This window comes from Typopeltis vanoorti, chromosome 3, assembly GCF_054136105.1.
Source record: "Typopeltis vanoorti isolate ZY-2024b chromosome 3, IOZ_Tvanoo_1.0, whole genome shotgun sequence".
NCBI lineage: Eukaryota > Metazoa > Arthropoda > Arachnida > Uropygi > Thelyphonidae > Typopeltis > Typopeltis vanoorti.
The window spans coordinates 107643126-107661711 of record NC_143551.1 but is presented as its reverse complement, the minus strand read 5'-3'; the positions used below and the strand labels follow the sequence as shown (position 1 = coordinate 107661711).

Genomic DNA, 18586 nt, shown 5'->3' with positions numbered 1-18586 from the left:
GTATGGAAGCGAAATCTGGACAATAAAACAAAAAGACAAAGATTAACAACAGCAGAAATGAAGTTTATGAGAAAAACTGCAAAGTATACCCTATTTGATCACAAAAGAAACAAAGATATTATGAAAGAATTAAACCAAGAACCAGTAATAGAAAAAATTAAAAAATATAAACATAAATGGATGGAACACGTTCAAAGAATGAAAACAGAAAGGTTACCAAAACAAACCTTAAAGCAAGCCATTAGGAAAAAGAAAACCAGGACGTCCTCTTAAACAATGACTTCTAAGGCTGGAACAGGCCATGCTAGGCCTAAATCCTGATACGTATGATGATGATGATTATTATTATTTATATGGATATTCCATAAAGTCAAAAGAATTATCGTGGGCAGCCCACACTATCCATTAACACAATACCTATCATATCTTAAACTTATTCATTGTAGGGGTGCTCATAATTACCTCTGTCAATCCATTCCACTCATTCACCACTCTCCAAGTAAAGAATCTAGTCTGCACACACACCCTTACTAACCTACTCTTGGACAACTTCCAAGTGTAACTCCTTTTTTCTTCTCTACTCTCCATATATTGAAAAATTTCTTCTGTGGCAATCTTTTAGTGTCTCTTTAGTAACCTTTCTATCATATATCCTCTCCTCTGCCTGTCAGCTAAACTCTGCAACCTACACACCTACAATCTATCCTCATAGGGTACATTCCACCTTCTGGTCCCCTAGAAACACTGGTGACCAAATATGTGCACACTAGTCAACATGTGGCCAAATCATAGCCTTATAAAGAGAGATAATAACCCCTCAATCTTTATTTATTAATGTGTTCTTCCACTTCCAAGAAATCCTCTGATCTACTTTGTCAACTCTTTCAGTATGTCATCTGAATTTTAAATCTCTATCCACAAGCACCCCAGATCCCTAGCCTCATCAATTTCCTGTAAATTAGTACCATCAGTATGATAAGTGTGTAATCTGTACACCCCAAAGTGCATTACCTTACATTTTACAACATTGAATTGACAACCATTGTCCTTTGCGCACACTGCCAATTTATTTAAATCATCCTGCAAGATATCTATCACCTTTATCAACTATTGTGCTCCCCAGTTTTGCATCATCAGCAAACAACTGAATATCCCTTTCAGATCTTCTGCTATATCATTAATGTACAAATGAAAGCATAGTGGTCTGAGTACAGAGCCCTGGGCCACTCCACTAGTTACCCTTATTCATCTTGATTCCACTCTACCATACACCACCCTTTGATGTCTATCAGCCACCATCCTATCCGTGCTACCAGATTTATATCCATTCTCCATTTGCTCCAACTTGTAATACTTTTCCATATGGTATTCTGTCAAATACATTTTCAATGACCAGCAGTATCATGGTGTAGCATTTCCTTTATTCAATTTCGCTGTCATCTTATTATAAAATGTGTATAAATTACTGAGGCACGAGCTCCTTTTTACAAAGCCATGCTGCCTGCTATAGAGTACCATATTTCTGTTTCATCCTTTCCTGAATTTTACTTTTAACAAACTTTTCTAATACTTTAACCACCACTCTAGAGATACTAATTGATCTCTAATTTGCTACTTCTGTTTTGGAGCCATCTTTATGTAATGGAACTGTCTTACCTTTTTTCTACTCCTTGGAACCTTGCCAAAGCTGAGACTTAGATTAAACAGTTTTGTCAGAGACAGCCAGTTCACTTGCACATTCTCGTAGTACACACGCTGACATACTGTCCCAGCCTACTGTTGTATTCACATTGATATTTTTCAATATACTGAGTACCTGCAATTCGTCTACCTCAATTCTCACATCAGTAACTATAAAGTCACCACCATTGATGATATATTCTTGCAAAGTGATCATTTAACTGAACTATTCTATCGTCCTATCAATGAATAAAGTTATCTTTTCATAATCATTCTTTTTCTTACTTGCTATGTAGCAAAAAAAAAACTTTGGGATTTGCTACTTCTGTTTTGGAGCCACCTTTATGTAATGGAACTATCTTACCTTTTTTTCCACTCCTTGGAACCTTGCCAAAGCTGAGACTTAGATTAAACAGTTTTGTCGGAGGCAGCTAGTTCACTTGCACATTCTTGTAGTACACACGCTAACATACTGTTCCAGCCTACTGTTGTATTTGCATTGATATTTTTCAATATACTGAGTACCTGCAATTCATCTACCTCAATTCTCACATCAGTAACTATAAAGTCACCGCCATTGTCCTTTGTGCACACTGCCAATTTATTTAAATCATCCTGCAATATATCTATCACCTTTATGAAATATTGTGGTCCCCAGTTTTGCATCATCAGCGAACAACTGAATATCCCTTTCAGATCTTCTGCTATGTCATTAATGTACAAATGAAAGCATAGTGGTCTGAGTACAGACCACTATGTTTCAAGCTTTGGCCAGCTAAGCTCATTTTCTCTCAAAATCTGATTTAGCCTTGCTTACCATACTTGTTACCCTTCTTGATTGTGCTTTATATTGCTGATGAGCGTGCTGATCATCTTTTTGTTTATATTCATTCCACAATGCTTTCTTTTTTTGCAGCTTCTGCTTTGCCTTGCTCAAACAATCCCTGACCACTTCCCATGTACTAATGACATTTATTCCATAGAACTTCTTCTGCACTGCTCTAAGTCACCTCCTGAGTTTGTCATAATTGCCAGCTGTGTAGTTCCACATAAACCCTTTCTTGACTGAAAATTTCATGTCGAGCAACCGTCCAGGATAAAACTGCATAGTCACTTTCTCTGATCAGAGGTAGAGTTGCTACTGTAGTTATAATAGATCTTCTGATGATATATGGCTAGACCAGTGCAGTCCATCAGGCATGTACATGTCCTTTTGTCCATCAAATTCACTACTTTAATATATTTGCATTTTGTTTAAATATTAACAATATATTGTGTTGATATTCTTACCATAAAACTCACAATTTATTTCAACATCTTAAAGCATAATATATCCGAAAAAACCATAAAACACTGTTGTTTTTTACATATTTTCCTGAATTTAGGGGCTGCAAAATAGTACTTGCCTATCATATCTCTTCTTAATCTCATTCATTGACAAAACACTTAATCATCTTGTAACCCAATCCACTTATTCACCACTATCCGAGCACAAAATCTACTCCTTGTGCCTTTGTTAATCATACTCTCGTACAACTTGCATGGGTGATCCCTGTACTGAGATGCATTGGAATATTTTTTCCATTTCTCCTCTATAAAATTCTTATTTTTACTGTGCAATTTGTCTGCTTATCAACTAAACTTTATAACCTACAAACTTTAGTCTATACTCATAGAGAGCAATTCACAGACTAGCCATGTTTGCACAGTAGTCTTATGACTATATCAAAACCTTATGAAGAGGGAAATAACATCTTTATCTCTACCTGTCAGTTTGTTCTTTAAATCTAAGTGGTTATTTGAATTATTTTTGCCCACTTTTACACTATGCTAAACTTAAAATCTCTGCCCACTTGCTCCAGATCCATAGCCTGGTCAGTTTCCTTCATTCTAATGTTATTAGTACAAATATATAGCTTGTAACTCTTTGATCCCAAAGTGCATGAACTTACTTAAACTTTTGCCATTATCTTTTATCCAACTGGCAGTCTATTTAAATCATCCTGCATGATCTGCATATCACTGTTATTAATTGTTGCCACCCTCCAGTTTTGCATTATGCAAATAGCTGGATATACTCTTTCAAATAATTTCTGATATCATTAATATTCAAATTAAACAACCACAAGTACTGTGCCATAGAAGGCACAGTACTTGGCACCACTCTCATTTGACTTCTTTATTCATCTTCACTATACTACTATGATGTCTTCATCAGCCACTCTTCTGTTCATGTCTCTTGTGCTTGTCCTTTGATTGGAATGATCTTGGTTCAGATCCTGTCTAGGACACAGTGAATCTTTATCAGGGTTTTCCTCCCAGAAACTCAGAATTTCATTTTGCAAAATAGGTAAAAATTGCTCTAGTAAATTACTAGAGCATCATATTCCTAACCACCACCATTCCTGAATTCTGCCTTTTATAACTACTGATTAGTCTATAATTTACTGTCTCTGTCTTGGGGTTATCTTTATTCAATAACTATTTTGTCCTCTTTCCACTTCCTCCCAAAATTGGAGGTGCAGTTTGGCATGATCTGTCACGCCAAACTGCACCTCCAATTCTGTTGTACTATGAGAAAGTGCATGGGTCGTCCTGTCTAGTCCCTTGGAAGTAGTATTTATGTTATGCAATATCCTAGGCACCTCCAGTTCATATACCTATTCATACATCTTCACCTGGGTGATAACTTTACAAAGTGATCATTTAGTAATTCAACTATTTCTTCTGCTTTTGTCACCTCCCTACCCTCAGCATCAAATCACATTATCTAACCTTGATTATTCTTGATTTTATTCATCATGTAGCAAAATAAGTCTTGGATTTCCTTTGGCATGTTCTGCTCGTTCCTTCTCACAATCGGATTTTGTTTTCCCTACCACGCAGCCTATTCCCTCTTGCTGATCATTTTCTCTTTGTTCCCTCCACAACATTTTTGTAGTTCCCACTGCAAAAAAGAAAAAAGAAAATGACTTATTGAAGCATACTTTCTTTAGATCTTCACTGCAAACAAATAATTCATTTGCAATCTGTCTGTTTTCTGATAAGTCCTTTCATTCATTGAATTCACTTGAACTTTCACAAACTGCTCCATTTCTGCACAACTTACACATTGACTTGTTTGTAATCATTGCAAAGCATTGCCTTTCTTATCCATTCACTCCCATCATAGTGGCAACAAACTTAGTCTTAAGCCACTCACTCTTCTTCTTTCTTTTTTTTTTAATCTTGAATGTTTATTATTTTCGCAGATCATTTCATATTTATTTATGAATTAAAGAGTTAGGATTCTGTATGGAAATATTTCGGTCTAAGTAACGTTAATTCCCTATTTGCTGTTATCAGCAGTGCTGTTTTCATCATCGATATAACTTTTTCCAGAGAAAATTAATTCTTCAGTGTATATTCAATATTTAAGTGGTTTTCTTTGTAAATGAATATACTGTCTGACCACAGATGCAAGACCCCTCGGCTGGCAATGCACCAAGAAGAGTCAATTCATGTTGAAGAGGGGAGAAAGGAATAAGGCGATGTACGAATTCATTACCAAGATCCGAAATCACGTGCTTTATACATAAATTTTCTAACTGTTGTAAAAGCAAAATAGTTTACCACTTTTAAAACTAGAATTTTCATAAAAGAAAAGCTAATTTTCTGGCATATAATAATAAATACTCGTTCCATGAAATGCATTGATTACTCTATTATTGAAATGGATTCGTCTTCTTCTGCCATGCGCAGAAGTGTTGAGGGGTCTCGCATCTGTGGTTGCCCAATAAGTTAATTTTGATATAAAAAAAAATACATATGGTTGTTATATATATGTGTGTGTGTGTGTGTGTGTATTATTATTTTTTAATGGAGATTTTATTTATTACAATTGTAGGTTTCAAGATGACATTCCCAACAAGTCATAAAACAGTATTTGTGTTAGATCATGGATCTCAGTTTGCTGCTTCTTGTAGACAGAATATGGAATTTGATATATTTACAAAAACTAGGCAACCTGGTATTATTCCTTTAGCTCCCATTGCGAAATCATTATGGACTTGTACAGTTGAGGCTTTTATGGAATATTGTCGTATTGTCTGGGATATATATCCCACAGGAAAGTTGGTAAGTTGCATACAAAAAATACTATGTGATGATAATTTTAAAGAATTAAATACAGTCAATCCTCAACTTAAGATGAATGCGAATTGGGACCATGTATACTAATGATGACATTTCATTAACACACTTGCCAAATAACACCTGATTCCTGCAACTTATAGACCAGGATGTTATTGCTGCCTTTCAGGCATACTATTTAAAAAATATTTTTACTCTGTCTATTGCTGATATTAAAAGTGAGAAAAATCCTTCGAGGCTTTTAGAAAGAATATAATATCTTGCATTATATGAAGAATGTAGATGCAGCATGGAGTGATGCTAGAGTGGCATGCATGAATGGTGGTTAGAAGAAACTGATTAAAACATACTTTCATGCATTTATAGGATTTGATAAAAAAATGTTTCAAGAGACTGGTAACAAGATAGTGCTGCTAGCTAAAGAGCTGGAGGTTGACCATGAAGTTGTGGATGAAGAGCTCTCAAATAATGACTTATAGAGCTGGAAGAACAAGTTTGCAGAAGAAGAAGAAGAAAGAAAAGAAGGTGAGCTAAAAGTTTGTAGTAAAAATAGTGCAGAGGCATTTGGCTTTGTTAATATGGCAATTTGGTTGTTTGAAGAAATAGAGTGATTTAGCAACTAGATAGAATGATGCAATCTGCAATTGCTTCAAACGAGAAATTTATGCAGAAATTGAAATGCAGACTAAGTGTAATGATGTACAAATTTTTAAAGAAGCCCATTCCTGTTGTCACCTCATCCCCTGAAGGTGAACCTAGACCTTCTGCAAGTTATGCATCTGATGAAGTATCCTCAGAGTACTGTGTTGCATTTATTGAATTTGAAGAATTTGTTAATGACCTAGCTTCTTCTGCCTCCTCCAATGAATCGTCCAATGTGTTTTCAACTGATTATTTTCTTTTAAGCACATAGTAGAAGCACCATATACTCATGTTTCATTATTTATTGCAGTACAGTACTGTATACAGCAGTGGTTAAATTCAGACAGGGCCCTCTGGGGCCCAGACCCAGAAGATTTTTCTGTTTTGTGACTTTTCTCCATTTATGGTAATTATGCCTATATTATTGTGTTATTATTCAACAATTGTTTACAATTTTGAATGTGTATATAAAGTCGGTATCAACAGTTGACTTTATATTACAAATGCATGATGAAAGGGATGGGAAGGTTTGGAGCTGCCTGTAATGTGTTATCTTGCAGCGATTGACAAGCAAACATTATTGCAGCATAGTGTAGCAGAATTTTGACAGACTCGTAGTGATATTTCGTCTTTTCTGGTTGGCAACAGTGTCAGTAACACACAATAGAACAGCAGATTACCAGTTGTTTATCAGAGCTCGTGATTGTGAGAAGCACAAAGAAAATCATGTAATATTTGTGTTTATGTAGGCCTAATATTTCAACTATGGATAAATACATTAGTACCTTCTTTGAACGGAAAAATAAGTCAGATTACAGTGATAATACAAAACAAGTTTGTGTGTAGTTTCTGAACAGAAAGAAGTCTCTAACGAATCCACAGAGACACAGGATTCCCATCAGTTGCAATGCGATAATATTAATACGTTGAATGAAAGGAAAGATTTGCCGACTTGTTGGATACTCGACCAGTGGATAGCATTCGAAGGTAAATACAATTGATTATTTTGTAAGGACAGAGGTTTGGGGTGTATAACATGTGCAGAGGTACAGACCCTTGGTGCAAGTTCTTCACATCAGGGTATTCACTTAACATCAGAGTGGATAAATGGATTAATACGCATTAAAGGGGAAGGGTCTAAACAGTGCCAACAAAAGCAATCAGAAAGAAAATTTACGAACATAGAGATGCCAAATCTCATAAAAGTGCAGAAGCAATTATTAGAAATAAAAGTTAGAATTCATTTTGACACATTGTAGAAAAACACTTCTTTAGTTCACGAAATCGCATGCTGCGTGTTTTGCACTGCGTATCATATTGCAAAGCATAATTGTCCTTTTGTAGATCGTCCAAAATTAATTGATCTTCAGATTCTTAATGGGCTAGATATGGGGCATGCTTTACCTAATAATGTTACATGCACTGAGATAGTGAATCATATTGCAAAACGAATGAAACACAAAATTGCAGACAGTATTATGAACCGTAGAACCAAAATTTCTACTATTCTGGATGGAAATACATCCATATCTAACCAGACTGATAGTGTGCATGCAGGGTGCAATAAATGGTGGTGATGTTACAACACTACTAGGCCCAATGTTTTTTCATTGTTCATATAACTTAATGTTATCGTAAATTTAATTATCTTTTAATATGTTAGGAGTATTATATTAATTTGTAATTTTGTATATGTATTTGCATTTAATGTTTCTGATGGTGTGGAAGAGAAGGCCTGATGGTTTTAACTCTGCCAGAATAAAAAAAAAATAAATAAATAAACTTTTAAACAATATTGTGCAATCTAGCAATAGGCTCACGTTTATGATCCTTACTTTAAGGGCCCCTGAGCTTATTCATTTAGAATTTAACTACTGGTATACAGTAAATTAATGTTATAATTTGTATTACTTTGTATTATTTCACTATGAATGAAGAGTAAAATTAGTTTAAAATATAACAAACACATAGCATTCGTTCATGTTAATTGTTAACATGTCCTTATGGTTTATATTATGATTTCTGACTTATGACCCTTCTGGCTTGCGATAGGGATCATCAGAACAGAACCCCATTGTAGGTTGAGGATTGTGAGATGTATTTACTTAGTTACAATAAATTTCAATAAGAGTTAAGTATATGAATTTTGGTTGGAGAAAAGAAAAATAAGCAATCTATACTTAAATATTATTTTATATGTATCATTTCATCAAACAAATTTAAGGACTCATTGAGGAAGGCCCATTAATCCACACACATCTTATCATGCTTCTCTTCCACAAATGATATTACTATCTTTGTCTCCATGGAAACAAAGATTCATTGCAGAGGGAAAATTGGTGGAAAATTGTAGATAGGTAGCTAGTGGTGATTTAAGTTTTTCATGTAGTACTATCATATCCTGTACACTCCTTGAGGGTATACATGTCAGGAATTTGATGATGATGACACCATAAAACTGTAATGTTTTGAATAGCTTTTCTCTCAGCACCTTCTCATATGCCTTTTTCAGATCTACAAAACTTAACTACAGGCCTTATTATTAAATTTCCATGATTTCTCGACTATTTGTCGTAAAGTGAAAATCTGATCCTGACAGCCTCTATTTGGCCTGAATCCAGCTTGTTCTTCACCAAGCTTTCCTTCCACAATCCTTCTCAACCGTTTCTCAAGTATACATAGTAATGTGACATGCACTGAGATAGTGAATCATATTGCAAAATTGCATAAATTACCAGGAACACTCAGTAGGGAAATACCTCTTAATTCTCACATTCAGTTTTATTTCACTTTTTTTATATGGGTAATATGAGATCTCTACTCGAATCATCTGGAATTCGTTCCTCTGTCCAGACCTGCTGAACTATGCAGTGCAGCCACTACCAGACTTATTACTATTATTATTATTTGACACCTCCAGGGAGTCCTAATACTCATCAAGGGAGGGCACCTACTCTACAACTCCCCATCTCCACCACTCAACCTCATCCACAAACTGTCCTCATACACACCAACGCCATCTACTGTTCATCATCACCACTATTATTTTCACAGACAATCGCAAACATCTATGCCCACGGCAGGATTCGGACCTGCAGCCTTTTGACTAGAGAGCAGATACACTAACCACTCGTCCAACCAGACTGGCATTTCTGGTCGATTATCATCTACTCCTGCTGCCTTTCCACATTTCAGGCTTTTTCTACTTCAAGTATAGATATGTATTCCTGATTGCATGGCTTTTGAATGTTTTTTACTATTGTGCTATCACTGCTTGTTTCATTTAGCAATTTTTAGAAGTAATTGCTCCATATACATGAAGGATATCTTTTTCCTCCAATTTTCATGTCACCTTTATTATCTCTAACTTCTTTTACGGCACTCTTTCCTCTGTTTCTGAGCTTTTTCGACATCCTCCACAATATTTTGCCATCTTCTGGATATTTATTTTCTGTGTTCTTGCTAAAATCTTCCCACGACTTTTGTTTAACTAGTTTTAACAGTAATAAATTTAGTTTAATCCTTTATCCAAGTGTAAGCAAAAAAGTTTGCACCTGAAGTATTTTCAGGACTGAGGCAACTCGTGGTAAAGGTGGACTAAACTTTCATGACTTGTCTTAGTATCTCCTATAATGCAAAGCACATCTCCTTGTGTTTTAGTTTTAGCTAAACACTGTTATAGTTTTAACACTGTTTAGCTTTCTTACATTTGTCTCTGAATTCTCTAAGAGCACAAGAAGCTGATTTATTTGCCAGGAACTTTCAACATAGCCTTTATATTGAGTAGAAAAAGTTTCCACTGAATCTCCAAGTCAGCAATGAACTGAAGGAATTATAAGAAAACACGGCTGCTCATCTTCACCTTTTCATCATCTTTATGATAGAAAGTGTCATTAACATCACTAATTCTGATATCAGGTTTAATCTCAGCTTCTTTCTTCGTGCAGATGATGATATACTCTTAAATAAATCCATAAGTATGCAGGATTCATTAACTAAATTGAATTGAGCACAAGCTGACTTATTTTTCAGGATCTTTCAATATGCTTTCTTCTTTTCCGTCACTGTCTCTTTAACTTCCTGTCTGCACCATGGAGTTCTGATTTTTCTATCCTTGCAGACAACCACACCACATGCCTCTCTGGCTGAATCAATCAATGTTTTCTTCAGGATTTTCCACTGAATCTCCAAGTTTTGGTTAGTGTTCTCAGACTGTTTATCTTGAATAACGTTTGTGTATTTTAGTCTGCAGTTCACATCTGAGAGCTACTCAACTTTTATTTGCTTTAAACTTACATGTTCTTTTCAATATAAAATTCAATTTTATCCTGCTCAAGACTAAATGGTGATCACTTCCAATTTCAAATCCCCTGTATGGTGTCATTGAGGCATTATATCAAGCAATGCTTAGTCTTTATTTTAGTTGTAATGCAGCAGTTAGAATTGAAGGAAATACAGGAAGATGTTGGAAGTTTATTTTTCACTTGGATAGACTATAATAAATTTAGTTTAATCCTTTATACAAGTGTAAGCAAACAAAGTTTGCGCCTGAAAATATCTTCAGGAATGGGGTAAGGTAGTGCAACACCAGGCTCTGAGCAAAGGTGGACCAAGCTCTCGTCACTCCTTGTCTCAGTATCTCCCATAATGCAAAGCACATCTCCTTGCAGATATGTATACTGCTATGCATATCTGCAAGGAGATATGCATAGGACAGGTTGAAACCTGTCCTATGCATATCTTTGTTGAGGTCTCGTCAGCGGGAGGCAGACCCAACCGTGGAGATACTAAGGCAGAAGCAAACACATTGAGAAAAAACATTGAAAATATCAACTGCATTGTGATTGGAACCTATAGAACAAGTAAAATATTTCAGCTACCTAGGCACAATTTTTAGTGAAGATGGTAAATTAAATATGGAAATAGACAACAGAATCAATGAAGATGCCAATATGGTAGCAAGTCAACTGAATAAATTTACATTGAATAAGAGAGAAATCATTGAAAACACTGGATAAAGGATTAAACTAAATTTATTACAGGAAGATGGTTTGATGTTAAATCCAGTGTCGGACAAGGATGTATCTTATCCCCTCTGTTATTCATTATGCATATGAAGGAAAGTGGTATTAAACCTGATATCTAAATTGGAGATGTTAATCTCAGCTCTTCACTTTATGCAGATAATGTTATACTTTTAAATAAATCCAATACAAGTCTGCAAGATTCCCTGACTAAACTGAATAACTGTTGTAATAAATTTGGCATGAAAATCAGCAATAACAAGACAAAGACAATGAAAATAGGCAGAAACATTGAAAATATCAACTGCATTGTGATTGGAACCTATAGAATAAGTAAAATATTTCAGCTACCTAGGCACAATTTTTAGTGAAGATGATAAATTAAATATGGAAATAGACAAGATAATCAATGAAGAAGCCAATATGGTAGCAAGTCAACTGAATAAATTTACATGGAATAAGAGAGAAATCATTCAAAACACTAAATGAGCTGTATGCAAGACAGTGTTCAAAAAAATTTTAACCTATGAATCTGATATGGATTAGAAATAAAACACGTGACCAAAGACTAGAGACCACAGATATGATATTACTAAGAAAGATTAGGGACGTGAACAGATGGCATCAATGGCAATATCATATTAAAAACAAGGATATTAGGAAAGAAAACTTGACATTGCCAGCATCCAGGAATGTGTTAGCAGAGCAAATCTCAGTTGGTATAGTCACTTAAAATAGAATGGGAGAGGAAAGGTTAGCTAAACAAGTGTTCTCTGCCAGGTTGGCAGGAAATAGAACCAGAGGAAGACCAAGGTATAGGTGGATTGATACAGTAAAAAGTGCCTTAGAAGACAGAAATAGAAGATCTGATAATGTTGAAGTCTTGACAGGTAACAGATTGATTTGGAGGAAAATTGTAGTTAGGAGGTTAGTAATGATGTAAGTTTTTCATATCCTATTATCATATCTTGTATACCCTTTGAGGGTACATGTCAATAATTTGATGGTGGTGATGATTAAAATAGGGGGAAACATTATTTGCTTGCCATTTATGAGGATGAGACCTCCCGAATCTTGGCAGTAGAGAAGTGCTTCAGCACTCTCTCTTTAAATAACTGCTCAAACCTAAACCTGCACCGATGTAAAAGGCAAGTACTGGGTCATAGGATATCGTTGTCAGTGTCCACTCCATCTGATCAAAGCCAGATTTTTTAGGTCAATTATTGTTAATATAAGGCTGTTGTTCTTGTAGTTGTCTTCTTATAGAATATCCTGTTTCTCCAGAGTATGAGCATAGGCACTTAAAATGAACTTGGTAAACATCGGGTGGGGGGTGCTTGATCTTTTGTTGATGGTTACCAAGAGGAGATTTTATCGATAGCGAAAAAAGTAGTAACTAAATTACATCTTTTCAGTACTATGTTTAGAAGAAATAATGCTGCTTTGACAACAGTTGGATTTGTAATGTCCAATAAGCTTGTATACCCAGAATAGCTGCAACCATCGCAGCTTTATTGGACCTCTTGGGTTTCTGAGGTTTCAATTTTATTGCTTTTTTTATATATATTTTTTAAATTTTTTTACACCACCACCATCTATTTATGAGGTATGTGCAGGTTTTGGTGCTGCTTTGAATTTTTCTGGTTTGGATGCAGTAGGGTTTTTCTATGTCTTGTTTTCAGGCTGGACTTGGGTTTGTTTTGTCAGTTTCTTGGCGATTGGGTATTCTCTGCACCCTTTGTAGTTAGCAGGATGTGGTTCACTTGAGTTGGCATATTTTGCCAGTTCTGTTTTTGGTTTCTTGCATGAAGTGATTGTATGATTTTCCCTGCACTTAATGCAACAAAACTTGGCCTTACAACAGAGCTCTGAATGGCCAAAATTTGATGTCATTGGCCTTTGGATGCCCTTCGCCATCAAGATTCTAGCTTGATGACCATGTTGCAGATAGTCATGAGGTTAAAGATCTTCTACTGATTTTGACCAGCAGAAACCCCATTGGTCATTTGTCTTCTATCAGCATGTGCTTACTTTGATGGTCTGCAATTTTGGAGATCAAAGAGAAAAAGTTAAAATCATGGATTTTCTTCTTTCACGGAAGAAGAAAAGTCCATAGAAATGCAAAACCAGGGAAGATAGTGGATCTCAGGAGAAAGAATTCGCAGGTTCTGCTGAAGTCATGGACTTCAGTAGAACCTGCTGAAGGACCATCTGCACAAACAGAAGCAGGAATATTGGAATTCATTGTGAAGAATTTATGGAGACAAAAAAAACACTTGTTGGAGTAATTACTTATAATTGTGAACATAACATTCGATGTTTTGACATCAAGTGTTATTTTGTGTGTGTCCTGATGATAATCTTGATCATCATCATCAGGAAAACATATAAATGCACAGGACACAAGCTGCATGACACTACAGACACTACAGAAAAGTAAAATAAATCTAAATGTTTTGTTAATCGTTCACCCTAGCCTGACCTCTGGTAAAAAAAAAAAAAAAAAAACAGTAATAAATAAAAAATTATCCACAACTATAAATTAATTAACCAATGGGTAAATAGGATACATTTGTGTTGTTTGGTCAGGTGACTTAAGAATATATCTAATCTTTTGCAACCCTAGGGCCAAATGGTAAAAATATCATCATATCTGAGCCAAACTTGGGGCTTTAGTGGGTTTGCTGAATGGAGAGCTCATTGCTCGAAGTCTTCCATCGAAAAGTTAGCTTGTGTGTGGGTGTGGGGGGGGGTGAATGGTGAACCCATGGCCATGCCAGAGATTGAATAATTCAGAAACAAGTCAAAGAAAGGCCCAGAAAGTCGACGCGGTTAGCCTAGTGGCTGTGTACTTCACAACCATATGCTTGGGGAAGGAGTGTCCTGGGTTTGATTCCCATCAGTGACGTGAGGAACTGAAGGATCTTCCTCAGCCATAGCCAAGTTAGCCGGTCTTGGGCATGGACAGTAGGGTTTTTCCCCCAGTTTATCCTGGAGTTTTTCATCCTTCAAAGCAGGCAAACTGGTCTTGAGAACTCAACACTATGGACATAGGATACACTGGGGCGTAGGGCTTGACCACCTTATCCTGTGAATGGTTTGAGGTCCGAAGATTAATAAACCTTCAACACTGCAAGGTAAAAGAGGGTAAAAGGAAGATGAGATGATATATATATATATAACTTAAAGATGCCAAGAAATTATATTTTTGGTTTCATCCTTTATCCAATGTAAACAAAGTCTGCACATGGAGTAACTTCATGACAGGGCAACTCATATGTAGAGGCTAATGACTTCACATCAATTGCCTTAGTATCCCATAATGCAACACACATATCCCTACAGACATGTATAATGCTATGCATTATGGGAAAGGCCACTACCCAGACCAGTTTCAACCTTTATTGAGGTCTCATCAGTTGGCACCAGACCCAGAAGTGATACCAAGTAATGCAGAAGTCATATTTCCATATAAAAGTAGCTAAGAGATGTCACACCGTATAATTAAATTACTCTGGATTAGAGAGAGATTTTGAAAGCACTTGGTTATATTATAAATTAAAGATGCCAAGAAATCATATTTTTGGTTTCATCCTTTATGCAAGTGTAAACATACGAAGTTTGTGCATGCAGTAACTTCATGACAGGACAACTTGTATATAGGGCTACTGATTTCACATCAATTGTCTTAGTAACAGACTTGTATAATGCTTTTTATCCCCCCCCCCCATCTAACTTTTACATGGAATATTTCAAGCAACGAGCTCTAGATTCAGCAAGCCTAAAACCCAAAGTCTAGCTCTGATATGTTAATATTTTCACCATTTGGCCCCATGGTCATAAAATATTAAGTACATTTCTAAGCCACCTAAACAAGCACCATAAATGTATCCAATTTACCATTGAGATTGAAAACAATAATTCTCTTCCTTATACGCTTGTCACACTTCTTCCCTCAAGCTGCTTTTCATTCACGGTATACTGCAAACCTTCGCACGCAGGCTACCATCCAACAGAAAAAGTAGGCCTCATCAGCCCTCAAACATAGAGCCTTAAAAATTTGCTGCAATGACCAGGCACTGCAAAAAAAATATGAAATTATTAGCTAAATGTTTATAAGAAATGGCTACAAACAAAAAAAAAAAAAAAAAAAAAATAATAATAATAATTCACAAGATCGTCTACAGCGATATCATTAAAAACAAAAAAAAAATTACAAAAGTGCCATAGTCATACCATACATTGGAGGAATATCAGAAAAAAATAGAACACTACATAAATACAACATTAAGGCAAACTTCCTGTAAAATTAAAAAGTATACTAATTTCATCCAATGATCACCTTCGTTACCTTGCCCAGCCAGGAATTTACAAAATTCAGATGGCCTGCGACCTACTCTACATACCGGAAATAGGGCACACCATCCCAATAAGAAAGACAATCACAAATGCCACATTAAATTAGTCCACTATGGTTAAACTGGCCCTCTCAGACCATGCACTTGATACATGTCACAGAATCAACTGGAAAGGCACCAAAACCTGGTTTGAAAGAAAGTTCAAGGCAGTATGAGATGCTGAAACATCATCTGAATCTCAATAAGAATGATGTGTTGATAATTTCAAGAATCTGGAGGATCCATGTGCAATGTATATAGCATCCAGAACATAATGGCAGAACCTCAACATAAGAAAATCTTAATATAAGAGGACTGTAGAGATGTGTTTAATGTAATTTCACTATAAAACTTTTTTTATGTTGGAACATTGTGTTAGAAATAACCAGCAGAAATCCAACAGGTATTTGCCATTATTATTAACTTTGCTTTTTTCTCCAAATTTTCCCAATATATTTTTGTATGTCTGACAATCATTTCCTACTCTGCTATTTAGATCCCGAACAAGGACCAACTTTTAATTTTTCATTGTGTCAGTTGCTTTCTCTAAAGCCTCAAAAAATTCCTTCACATCTACCTGAGTAGAACCTTCTGTGGGACCATGGCACAAATAGGTCTCATTGTCCAGTTCCCCATTCTGATATTTGCCCACATCACTCTACTTGAGACTGCCTGCCATTCAAGAAGATCAGCCTCGTATTTTGTGTTGAATACTATGGCTACTCCTTCTTTTCCTTGATTGTCATTGCCTGAGTATAATATTTTGTATATATTGCTCAAGGTAACTTAAAGGTCAAAGCTGTATAACTGAGAGGAGACCTCCACATAGCATTTAAAGGAATGCGGAGAACCAACCAGGGTTTCTGACCTAATGTCCAATCCTCACCTTCTCGTGGTGCACCCTGTTGGGATTTAGCCAACCAAATTGTATTCTTATTGGCTTAAACCAATATACAAAATGATGATACAAAATGACAAAATTTCATGCCGGCTGGGGCATTGCCCAGTTAAACAAGCCCCCCCCCCCCTCCTTGTTTTCGCCAGGGAACCAGGGCTAACAGCGAAAAGTCAGCTACTGGAACAAATCTGAAAGTGCACCACAACTCAACATCACCAGAGTTAAAGATCAGTACTATCAACATAAGAAGCCTGAATGGCAAAGAAATGGAGCTAGCTGAGGAATTAGATAAGTACCAGATCGACATAATAGGGGTGACTGAAACAAAATAGACAAAAACTGGTTAGATCTTTCTGAGCAGTAAATACAAAATGTTATATTCAGGCAATGACAATCAATGAAAAGAAGGAGTAGCCATAGTATTCAACACAAAATACGAGGCTAATCTTCTTGAATGGCAGGCAGTCGCAAGTAGAGTGATGTGGGCTAATATCAGAATGGGGAATTGGACAATGAGACTTATTTGTGCCTATGGTCCCACAAAAGGTTCTACTAAGGTAGAAGTGGAGGAATTTTTTGAAGCTTTAGAAAAAACAACTTACACAATGAAAAAGGAAAAGTTGGTCCTTGTTGGATTCTAAATAGCAGAGTAGGAAATGATTGTCAGACATAAATAAATATTTAGGAAAATTTGGAGAAAAGAGCAAAGCTAATAATAATGGCAAATACCTGTTGGATTTCTGCTCAGAACATGGACCGGTTATTACTAACACCATGTTCCAACATAAAAATGTGCACAAATTCATATGGAGAGAAGAAGCAAGGAATAAGAAAAGTCTCATTGACTATGTTATTGTTGATAGTGATGTTTTCTCCCTGGTGCAGGAAACCAGAGTGTACAGAGGATTTGAAATTGGAAGTGATCACTATTTAGTCTCGAGCAGGATAAAATTGAATTTCATATTGAAAAGAATAACATTCTTTTCAATATGAAAAGAATGTTAGAGCTCTGATAGTACCCATATATAAAAAAGAGAAATAAAACTGAATGTGAGAATTGCAGAGGTATTTCCCTACTGAGTGTTCCTGGCAAGATCTATGCAAGTATACTTGAGAAACAGTTGAGAAGAATTGTGGAAGAAAAGTTTGGTGAAGAACAAGCTGGATTCAGGCCAAATAGAGGCTGTCACAGATCTTCACTTTACGACAAATAGTTGAGAAAGCATGTGAATATAACAAAGATCTTTATTTAAGTTTTGTCGATCTGGAAAAGGCATATGACAAGGTATCAAGAGAGAGAAGCTATTCAATACGCTACAGTTATATGGTGTCAGTGGGGCATTATATCAAGCAATACTTAGTCTTTATTTGAGTTGTAAGTCGGCAGTTAAAATTGAAGGAAGTACAAGAAGATGGTTTAATGTTAAATCTGGTGTGAGACAAGGATGTACATTATCTCCTCTTATTCATTGTCTATATGGATCACATTATGAAGGAAATTGGTATTAAACATGAAATCAGAATTGGAGATGTTAATGTCAGCTCTTTGCTTTATGTGGACGAAGTTATACTTCTAAATAAATTCACTACAAGTTTGCAAAATTCCCTGACTAAATTGAATAACTGTTGTAATAGATATGGTATGAAGGTCAGCATTAAAAAGACAAAGACAACGAAAATAGGTAGAATTGTTGAAAATGTCAACTGTGTTGTGAATGGAGAACCTTGTGAAACAAGTAAAACATTTCAGCTACTTAGGCATGATTTTTAGTGAAGATGGTAAATTAAATATGGAAATAGACAACAGACTCAAC

General features: G+C 35.8%; 1 protein-coding gene across 5 annotated transcripts in view; it reads left to right on the top strand.

Moving 5' to 3' along the window:
- Positions 1–18586, top strand: part of asun (integrator complex subunit 13 asun) — a 333447-nt gene that overhangs the window by 35003 nt on the left and 279858 nt on the right. For all 5 annotated transcript variants that reach the window (XM_090415856.1, XM_090415858.1, XM_090415857.1 and 2 more), the window contains one exon: positions 5567–5796. In XM_090415856.1, the coding sequence (XP_090271982.1) occupies positions 5575–5796 (222 nt within the window). In that variant the 5' untranslated portion in view covers positions 5567–5574. The remainder of the gene's footprint in view (positions 1–5566; positions 5797–18586) is intronic.